Consider the following 11,544-nt stretch of genomic DNA (forward strand, 5'->3'; position numbering starts at 1 on the left):
AATTGTTGATTTGTCCTGTTCTCATTGTATGACAAATTATGATGGCTGTTTGGTAGCCGTTTGCATACTATGCATACTCTCTCTGTCTTCATATGTGTGTGTGTGTGTACAACAGCTTTATGTTAATGTACAATCCTTAATATGTTTTGTCTGTGTGTGTGTGTGTGTGTGTGTGTGTGTGTGTGTGTGTGTGTGTGTGGAGGGGGGGGGGGGGGGGGGGGGGGGGGGGGGGGCGGGCGCCAGAGGGAGTGTTCGCCCAGGGCGCCAAACAGGCTAGGACAGACATCTGGGAAACTAAGCCCATAGCAACAGAAATGACACAAATGTACTCATGCTTGTCTTTATTTCACTTCCTTTCTTGTTCTTTGATCTAAATAAAACTCATAAGTAGTTTCAAAGGGCTGTTCACGTTCATTTGCTCCGCTGTGTAAAAGCGTTCATTGTTGCTGTGGTTTTCCTGTGAAGTTCCTTAAACTGGAACATCAGCCTTTACAAAGTCAGACTTTCAGATGTGTTCTGCACAGTCACAGTAATCTTCTTCATCATGGCTGGACACCTTCTGTTTGTCATCCTCATGTGTAAGTTAAACCTCTTGTAACCAGTTTTGTGTCTTTTGGTGCTTCCTTGTTTATATTTTTAACTGATAAACTAACGTGTGGAATCAAAAACTAAAACTTCCTCAGCAGGACGATTCCCTGTGATCTTGAAAAGACAGTTTGTTGTATTAATGAGTCATACATGCCTCCAGTACGTTGTTGACAGACTTTCTTTCCAACAGCTTTCGTTCATGAAATTCAAGCACAAGGTGAGTCCCTGATGTTCTACTTTCCACAAAGATTTTCTTTGACTGCATATTTGTTTTTTATTAAAACCAAAAATTACCTATTAGATCAAAATTTTCTTTACCTCTAATTTTTCAGCTCTTCTTCCACCAACCCTGACAGTGAACACAGAGGTGATCTCAGAGACGGACTCGGTCACGTTACACTGTCAGGCACCAACATCTGTTTCAGTTCATCAGTGTTTTTTCTACACGGTGAGCAAAAATACTTCCAAAGCCTTCTCATGCCTGCAGAATTTCACTGCAACAGAACTGCTGTTAATGTCACATCACAGTTCACCTGCTGAAGTTAAAGTGAGATGTTTTTACACTGGAGACCTTAATTCAACGTCTGCTGACAGTGAACCATCCTCCATCACCATACAAAGTGAGAGACTGCTCTTCCTGTGACTGGATAAGTTATCATACAGTGTGTTAGACGTTATTATCTTTATAAAGCTTCATGTTTTCTTTCACAAAACTTTTTTAGGAGTGTTGTTCTTACATATTTTCTTACACCACCAAAGACAGCACGCAGGAATCTAAACATGACCAGTTACAGTTAATTACAAAATGTGTTGCCGTTCAGCTTTTATGAACACCAGTATTGTTATTGTTGTGCTGGTAAAACATACAATATTCTTGTATATTAATGGGACTTGATTAATCTTCATGTAGGTCAAACACCACAGATGAGTGTGCAGCATTTTAATGGGGAACATGTTCGGTTTGTTTGCTCTCTGCCTGGATCTGTGAAAGATGATACAAGATGTAATCTGTACTTTGGAGAAGCAAGTCGTTTAATCCTCACAGTAGCTGTCTGGAAGAATAGCAAGACAAAAAACAAACAGCAGTTCTGCCAGTTTTATGTCTCAATTGATGATTTTTTGAGACATCTACATTTTGTTCAACAAAAAGATGCCAGCTGTGATTACACTTTGAAAAGGGAACCCAGGTCTTTGTCTCCTCGCAGTGATCGATACAACTTAACAGGTAAGTCGAAGATAAGCAGACTTTATAGCACAGATGCTACTTTAATTAATTAAAATGATGAAAATGACTAAAATAAAAGTATACAAAGTATTTTTCTCTAAAAATGTTTTTTAGTTGTTACTCGCAAGATATCATTTCATTTCACTGGCCACGACCTTAGATGTGAAAAAGAATAGATCCAGGTTAGCAGTCTCTTGGAACGTAGGAAGAGTTGAGCTTTGATGATATTGTCAGTATATTAACATGCTTACAGTAGAAGTGGGTGGCACAGTGGGTAGTTTTTACACTGGATACTCTTCCTGACACATCCTCAAAGGGATTTGTACAGTGGCTTGCAAAAGTATTCGGCCCCCTTGAACTTTCCCACATTTTGTCACATTACAGCCACAAACATGAATCAATTTTATTGCAATTCCACGTGAAAGACCAATACAAAGTGGTGTACACGTGAGAAGTGGAACGAAAATCATACATGATTCCAAACATTTTTTACAAATAAATAACTGCAAAGTGGGGTGTGCGTAATTATTCAGCCCCCTTTGGTCTGAGTGCAGTCAGTTGCCTATAGACATTGCCTGATGAGTGCTAATGACTAAACAGAGTGCACCTGTGTGTAATCTAATGTCAGTACAAATACAGCTGCTCTGTGACGGCCTCAGAGGTTGTCTAAGAGAATATTGGGAGCAACGACACCATGAAGTCCAAAGAACACACCAGACAGGTCAGGGATAAAGTTATTGAGAAATTTAAAGCAGGCTTAGGCTACAAAAAGATTTCCTAAGCCTTGAACATCCCACGGAGCACTGTTCAAGCGATCATTCAGAAATGGAAGGAGTATGGCACAACTGTAAACCTACCAAGACAAGGCCGTCCACCTAAACTCACAGGCCGAACAAGGAGAGCGCTGATCAGAAATGCAGCCAAGAGGCCCATGGTGACTCTGGACGAGTTGCAGAGATCTACAGCTCAGGTGGGGGAATCTGTCCATAGGACAACTATTAGTCGTGCACTGCACAAAGTTGGCCTTTATGGAAGAGTGGCAAGAAGAAAGCCATTGTTAACAGAAAACCATAAGAAGTCCCGTTTGCAGTTTGCCACAAGCCATGTGGGGGACACAGCAAACATGTGGAAGAAGGTGCTCTGGTCAGATGAGACCAAAATGGAACTTTTTGGCCAAAATGCAAAACGCTATGTGTGGAAAACTAACACTGCACATCACTCTGAACACACCATCCCCACTGTCGAATATGGTGGTGGCAGCATCAGGCTCTGGGGGTGCTTCTCTTCAGCAGGGACAGGGAAGCTGGTCAGAGTTGATGGGAAGATGGATGGAGCCAAATACAGGGCAATCTTGGAAGAAAACCTCTTGGAGTCTGCAAAAGACTTGAGACTGGGGCGGAGGTTCACCTTCCAGCAGGACGACGGCCCTAAACATAAAGCCAGGGCGACAATGGAATGGTTTAAAACAAAACATATCCATGTGTTAGACTGGCCCAGTCAAAGTCCAGATCTAAATCCAATCGAGAATCTGTGGCAAGATCTGAAAACTGCTGTTCACAAACGCTGTCCATCTAATCTGACTGAGCTGGAGCTGTTTTGCAGAGAAGAATGGGCAAGAAGTTCAGTCTCTAGATGTGCAAAGCTGGCAGAGACATACCCTAAAAGACTGGCAGCTGTAACTGCAGCAAAATGTGGTTCTACAAACTATTGACTCAAGGGGCTGAATAATTACGCACACCCCACTTTGCAGTTATTTATTTGTAAAAAATGTTTGGAATCATGTATGATTTTCGTTCCACTTCTCACGTGTACACCACTTTGTGTTGGTCTTTCATATGGAATTCCAATAAAATTGATTCATGTTTGTGGCTGTAATGTGACAAAATGTGGGAAAGTTCATGGGGGGCCGAATACTTTTGCAAGCCACTGTATCTTCTCCTGGGAGAGGAGGGTATCGGGGCATCTATTCGTAGGTGAATGTGTAAACCACAACAATATGCAGCCAGCACTTTCCAGGTTGTTAACATGACATGTTCAAATGTCTTTGTGTGTTAACAATCATTGTTGATTCATTTATTGTTGAAATTATTGTTACATATTAAGTACTGAATTTAGGCAATTGGAATTTTTCTGACTACCAAATCACAATACAATACACCTTATGAGGTTTAAAATAACATTTTTGGTGTGGGATGAATTTCTATAACTGGAAACACTTCCTGATGCAACTCTAGTATCTGAGTGTGGGAGTACACATGACCCTGCTCATGATACTTAGTTTGTTAGGCAAACAAACCAATAAACTTTCAAAATATGCCAACCTTTGAAAGATTTGTTGAAAGGTTACTTTTTTAAAAACTATAATTGTGTCTAAAGAATAAATAAATAAAATAAGAAGGACAGAACTGAAAGACAGCTAAAACATTTCTTTTCCACATTCACAGTTGGTCAAATTTTTTTTAAACCTAAAATAAATTTGATATTGTATTTAGGTGAACAAAAACCTTTCATTAGCAGAAGAGTCTACAGTGTACAAGTATGTTTTCACAATTCATCGGATTGTCCTTTATAAAATCAAGTGAAAGTTATCAGAACAGGACTTAAAGTGATCAATTTAAACAGAACACATTTTGTTAGCATTTCACATTTCACTAAACATCTCAAGTAAAATTTTGCCTTAATGCCTAAACTTGTTTGCATTCATTATCTCAGGGCCACCTGACACTGCCATTGGGACAGATGTGACATTTAATAAAATAGTAAATGTGGTTTCAAAATGTTTCAATCACTTTTGAATTGATTGCATAAATAACAAAATCTTTATTTGTACACAAACCCATTTCCTTTTACTGTAGCTATTCTGGAAAGTGAATCACCAAAGATCAACAAACCGTCATCTATCATGACCACAGGTAGGACATGCAGTACACTTAACTAACAACCCAGAGCATCATCACACATCACTTCTTTTAAATGTCTTTAACATTTTATTGTCCATTTATGAAACAGAATCAAGTCTCAGCAAACTCAGTGCTTCAACTTCCACTTCAGTGAACTCGATAACAGGTAAATAAATTACTGCTGTGGTGTTAGTAAAGTAGTAAATATTTTTTCTGTGATAAAGTAAATCTGCCCAAATTAAAAATTAGACATTTAATTTTTCTGTTATATATTATTTTTCAAACTAAATATTCTGAAGACTGAAACAATGTGTAACAATTCAAATACTTGACATTTCATTCCCTTTATTTGGGTTGAATAATGTAAAGAAAAAAAAGAAGCAGGAATTTCTTTACAGAGAATAGTAACATATGTGACATTATAGTATTTATTTGATATTTTTCTATCTTAAAGGATTGGGTACTCGTAATCTAAACCCTACAACTGGTGTGAACACTCCTGTCAAAACAACTCCGTATATAACCTCACCAGACAGTACAACAGGTGAGACCGAGTGCATCAATAATGTGAAGATAAATTGAAATGTCCTTGTTTTATTTATGTCTGATTCAATTCTAAGAATGTAAAAAAAAAATCTCAACTCTAACTCTAAAATTCTGATGTTCATCAGGAACAGTAAATATTCACCATGTTCAGCATCTTAAATAAATGGCAGTACTTTGTAACCAGGGCTATAGCTGATGTTGAAATGAAGTTACTAATTTTGCTGGCCCTTGGTCACAAACCCTCCAACACTGATGCAAATGACCAGATGTTTTATCTGTAGATATTTTGTGTGTTTAATATTCTTTATTATGAATATTCATGATCATAGTTCTTTTTAAAACTGTAGTTATTGTGGGAAGAGAATCAAGAATGACCAGCGCAAAAATGCCATTTAGTCTGGCCACAGGTAGGAAATACAATACATCGAAATATAATCCAGAACATCATCACACACACAACTTCTTTAAAGAAACTCATTTTTGTGCATTTTTTGAAACAGATTCGAGTCTCGGTACTCCTAGTGCTTCCAGTCCTACCACGTCTGTGAATTCTCCTTCAGGTAACTGCAGGGACAGTAGAATTGTAAAATATTGTATACAAATATATTTCTACATTAATGCAAACCAACTCAAAAAAATAAGCTAACACATGAATCAACTATTGCAGTATATGTTATTTCAAACTAACTGTGCAAATACACTGAACCTAACAACCTCAGTCAGCTTTTTGAAATTTTGATCCAAATATTTTTTTTTCTAAAAAGATCCATACAAGACTAATGCTACAGTGACTATTACTACAGTCAAAGGTAAGACAATGTGCAGTTAAACTGTACATATATAAAAAAATATATTATAAAAGTCATCTGTTTTATCTGTTATTTCAAAAGTAAAAAGTTTTTCACCAGGTCCAACTTTTACTTGGTCTCATACTTCCACCCGTGCCACTGCTACCTCAGGTATCTATTTTTTCTTTTTAAACAAAATGGTAACATACACTATATTATCAAAAGTGAAACTTATCTCACAGCACATTGTTAGTCAGTGGTGCTGTTTTCAGTCATTATACAGGGTCATTTGAATGAGTGATGAAAAGTTTCTCCCACTGAAAACGTTACATCAACATTAACAGAATTAACTTTTTGTGATTACTAAAAGTGCCTTCACATGCATATGAACTGGAGTGCCATCCCATTCTTAATCATTTTAAATCCTGTGGAGTGATTTTTCACACCATAGGGTTTAAAATGAAGTTGGCCCACTGTTTGCAGCCATAACAGCTTTAACTCTTTTAGGAAAGCTTTCTGCAAGGACGTATTTATGGGAACTTCCATTCTTCCATTAGCACATTTTGAGCTCGGACACTTCTGCTGGACAAGAAGGCCCGGCCTGGAATCTCTACTTTAATTCATCCCAAAGGTGTTCAGTCAGGTTTAGGTCAAGACTCTGTGCAGGCCAGTCAAGTTATTCCAAACCAAACTCACCCATCCAAATCTTTATGGTCATGGTCATGTTGGAACAGGAAGGGGACATCCACAAACTGTTCTTACAAAGATAGAAGAATGAAAATTTTCAAAATGTATAGTGGACCCAAATGCAAACACAAAGGAACGTGGAACAAAACTTGAATTAGCAAAAAGTGAGCTGTTTAATATGGCTGATGGAAAAATACAAAACAAGGCAAACAAAGACAGGAATAAACCATAACCTAAACTGGGAAACTAAAAATAAACATGAAAAACCCTAAACATGAAACTTGGTCTGGATACAAAGATACCTGGAACATGAGACATGGCACAGAAGCCAACAGATGTCATGACCCTGAACAGAGGAAGCCAAAGGACTTAAAATACAGAAGGATAATGAAAGTAAATGGACTGATTCTTATTTTGCGCTTCTCTACTCTCCCGGAGTACTCAAAGCGCTCTATACAACATGCCTCACTCACCCATTCATACAAGCACTTCTAAACTCAAGTCCAAACTAAACTCACACACATTCATACTCCGATGAATGCATCGGAGGGCAACTTGGGGTTAGTATCTTGGCCAAGGATATTTGGCATGCAGACTGGAGGAGCCAGGAATCGAACCACCAACCTTCCAATCAGTAGCTGATCTGCTCTACCACCTGAGCCACAGCCACACGAGGACAGGGATGGCTGTGGGATGGGGAACAGGTTGAAACACAGCTGGGACAACTCAGACCTAACGAGACAAGGGGAAACAAAACTACACAAACTGCACACAGCACAGGGGGAGCATTTGCTGACCCAAATTTCTGATTTTATGTTACCTACCACTTTGCTGTCATTCCCAGTTGTTTCCATTTTGTTATAATACCACTAACAGACTGTGGAATATTCAGTAGCGAGGAGATATCATGTCTAGATTAGGGGCATCCTATAGAGGTACTCTTGTTGCAATTTAACACAATATAAATAAAACTTTTGGTGATATAGTGTATATAACATTATAATATTTATCATATATTTATATCCTAAAGGATCAGTTATTGCTTATCCTAAACTGCTATTAGTGTGACCTCTGCTTTTAAAAGAACTGAAAGAAAAATGACATTTAAAAGATGTTATCACATGAGTTTCACAACTTCTCAATGTTTCGGTTTCATTTTAGTGGATCAGGCACGCCAGCCTGACAGTAGAGTAAACTCCTCTTCAAAAATATTACAATCATGTAGGTAAACAACAATGTCTTCAACTCTTTCTCTTTGTACATGGCATTATGGTTATTAATAGAATTAATAAAAAAAATAATAATAATGTATTAATGTCTCACAGTTTTTTTAAGCAGTTTGGCTGGACCAACTGTGTCTACTTTTAAGTGTTTTGGTTTTGAGTTAGAAGTGAAACTCTTGTTTGGCTTTCAAAGCAGAAGCATCGATATGGAAGTTGGCAGTAGCTGTGACTGGATTGGGAGTAACCATGGGTGTCATCTTACTGGTGCTGGGGCTTCTCACGTTCAAAAGAAGAAGTGGTGAGGGCACATATGAAAGCATACAACTTTTTATGTTTATGTCTTTTAGAGATAGAATCTGCCTGTCAACCAAAAATAAGATAATATTACCATTGAAAGTTTAACCAAAATATGCATTTTAAAAAAATATCTTTTGAATGATCAGAAAACAGATAAAAAGCCCATGGTACCAATGATTATTTCACTTCATCTATGCCATGAACAAGCAAATGAAAAATTTGCTCTGAAAAAAATCAATGTGGCTATTTCCTGTAGTTATAGTACAACATTGTGAGGGCTCACAGGGATTCACCCCCACTTTGAGAACCTGGAACTCATGAACCTTTTGTAATATAGTGATACATTTTTCATAGCTGCATTAAATATATAATAATAATAATTGTACATTAAAAAGATCATCTTATTCTGAAGAAGAAAAAAAGTTCAAGCAGAAAAAGTTCATCATGCCTAATTTATACACGTGTAAAAAATGTTATCAGTTTCATAGTTATAAATGAACCTGTGACTTTAAAGCTAATCAGATGCTGATCAGACATTTCTTTGCCACTACCTTTTCAGAAACATGTTCTCAAAGCAGGTAAGGAATATTTTCTCAGCAAACCTTAATAAGCTGTTTTCCTGTCATCATTCAGACAACCAGAAGTTGGTCTTATTTACTTCAGACCTTTTCTTATTTATCCAGTGAACAGAATCACTGGAGCAGTGGTGAATCAAATGCCTTGCTTGAGGGCAGAACGCCTAATAAATATGTCTCATAATATTGTTTTCTAATTCTCTACAATAAACACACTTTTTTTGTGTGTAATGTAATGCATACAGCTTTTTCTATTTTTTTTAAACATTTTCTTTATTTATGTGTAGGACAAAGGCAACATCACCAGGTATTGTATACATTTTAGCTGTCAGGCAGCATTACAAAACTATCAATCCATGTATTATGGTTTTTATTTTGTTGAGTTTTTCTTTTGTTACAGGTGATTTTATATCAATGACTAAAATGAACCAGGGAAGAATGGTAAACAAAATGTTTCAGTCAAATAAAAATACTCTTAATTAAAACAATCAATTTAAATACCGAGGACATAAAGTAGATTTTTCCCTGTTGTGTTAAGTTACCTGCAGGTAATGATGGAGGCTCCAGTGTGATCACTTCAGTACCTGATGACAACCGTCTTACTAGTAAGACAGCTTTTGCCTCTAGTAATAAGATGGTGAAATTGTTGTACATGGTAGGGCTGTTCGATATAACGATATATATTGGATAACGATATGAAAACGTCTATCATTGCATATTACACTATCGTTTGTTTCGTGGTGTCGCAAAACAATCTGTTTATGGCAATATTTTTTCATTGTTTTGATGGTCACTGTAGAATTTCTCTCTTTCGCTTATATTTAATATAACCACACTACAGACGATCAAGCGACTGTTTTTATGCGTTGACGTTAGCAACAACGATGGTAAAACCATTGCGTGGTTCTGTCATCTGCTTGTTTATTTTCCACATAAAGATTTCACAATAAAGCTCAAGATCCTGTTGAGATTTTTGTGATATATATCTTTGTGTGGACGATAAATATCTTATATCGGGATATGAGATTTTGGTCATATCGCACAGCCCTACTACATGGAGTAATTATTTATGTGTACCATTAGTTGTTTCTGAAAGTAACACAATAACATGATGACTGTTTAACAGTAATATTGTTAATATGCTCAAATCTTTATTTCATATCTATAGCATATTTAGTTATTACTGCTGACTAACTTTCAGTAATGATTTTTTCCAGTGTATGACAAGGGAGCTTTGGCTTTTATAACATTTTACTACCTTGTGATAAGGAAAGCTATTTGACCACTAAAGAGCCTTTAAAATGTCCAAATTTAGAAGAACACTATGACATATACAGTTACAAGACAAACTTTGTGAACCCACTGGACTACATGTTGTCTTGCACTTGTGTGTGTGTGTGTTTTAATCCTGACTGAAAGAAATAATTTTTCAATGTTGTTCTCTTTCAGGAGAGAAACTAAACTTGGAACAGACAAAAAATGAAGATGTAAGTTAGACCTGGTGTAGTAATAAATATGTCCGCTTCTCATCTTAATCAATGCTAATGACTAAAAGGGCATTACTCTTTCTCTTCTAGTCTGACATTTACCATGTGTACGCCACCATCTCTGAAGCAACAGATCCACCAGATTCACAGGACACGATATACAGCATGCTGAATGCACACTGAGACATGTTTGGTGACGTTGTTGGTAAAATGCCTAAAATGATCTAAATCATGTCAAAGTGAGAAAAGTGTGACAGGTAATAGATGCAATCTTGCAAAAAATCTTGAGCTTGAATTGTTGTAGATTTTTTTTCTATTTAAAGATAACTGACATGATGATGATTTCAGCTTTAGTATTTCTAATAAGCGGAATCTAGAGGAATCTCTATCTTTACTGAGGGCTATGAAATACATCTCCCCTTAATCTTATCTGTACCCTGTCTGTTATTGCACAACTTAATAAAGCTGTTTAGTACTTCGAATGTATCCATATAATACAACTCCAGTATATAAATTTGTGTAGATGATGCTCTACTACTCTGAGTTGTGACAATAACATTAGCAGTTAGTCTTTTGTTACGTGCTGTGACTGCACACAGGCTTGTAAAAATAGGCAACATACAATTGACCCTCAGCCCACCAACCAGCTGCAGTTTTTAGGTCAGCACACAAGACCATTTTAGGCCAAAGATTATGATGATGAAAAAATACAGGAAGAATAATGTACTGTAGCTGATTACTGCACTACACAGCTGCTACAGTTTGCCTAGTAGTAGTAACATAATCATGTGACATAAAACATTTAGTGATGATGATACTTTGTATCCACACAGGTAACAGAAGTAAAACAACAAGGGGAAGATCTGAAATTTACATTCAGTAAATAGAGATGTATGTTTTTGGCTCTAGGTTTCATTTGTGTGATATATCACTGTGAGATGTATTAGAAATATGTAGTTTTTCATTTTCAGTTTCTGGTTCCTGGTTATTACACATAAACTAACACAGGTAATAAGCCACAGTATTTGTCGCGTGTTTTTTTTCTCTAGGATAAAGAAAGCGCACACACACACACACACACACACACACACACACACACACACACACACACACACACACATTTCCCTGACCCGTTACCCAGTTTCATGCACCTAAAGTTGCATCTATCTATGTGAGCTACTGTCTATGGCCTCGCTCTGTTTACTTCCACACTCCTTTCACTAAGTCT

The 11,544-nt window shown here is 37.0% G+C and overlaps 1 protein-coding gene across 1 annotated transcript; it reads left to right on the plus strand.

Moving 5' to 3' along the window:
• Window positions 1–456: 456 nt before the first annotated feature.
• LOC147330719 (uncharacterized) lies at window positions 457–11,306 on the plus strand. Its single transcript, XM_086292467.1, has 19 exons — window positions 457–578; window positions 779–805; window positions 921–1,208; window positions 1,499–1,813; window positions 4,669–4,725; window positions 4,823–4,879; window positions 5,168–5,257; window positions 5,607–5,666; window positions 5,760–5,819; window positions 6,024–6,068; window positions 6,168–6,218; window positions 7,896–7,955; window positions 8,151–8,255; window positions 8,814–8,832; window positions 9,117–9,136; window positions 9,230–9,270; window positions 9,368–9,434; window positions 10,279–10,316; window positions 10,407–11,306. The coding sequence occupies exons 1-19, from the start codon at window positions 545–547 to the stop codon at window positions 10,497–10,499; spliced, it is 1,527 nt and encodes a 508-aa protein (XP_086148593.1). The 5' UTR covers window positions 457–544; the 3' UTR covers window positions 10,500–11,306.
• Window positions 11,307–11,544: the final 238 nt, after the last annotated feature.

This window comes from Aulonocara sp. 'chitande type north' Nkhata Bay, linkage group LG5, assembly GCF_057382095.1.
Source record: "Aulonocara sp. 'chitande type north' Nkhata Bay isolate Kocher_YH1m ecotype deep benthic linkage group LG5, A_spYH_male_GT1.1, whole genome shotgun sequence".
NCBI lineage: Eukaryota > Metazoa > Chordata > Actinopteri > Cichliformes > Cichlidae > Aulonocara > Aulonocara sp. 'chitande type north' Nkhata Bay.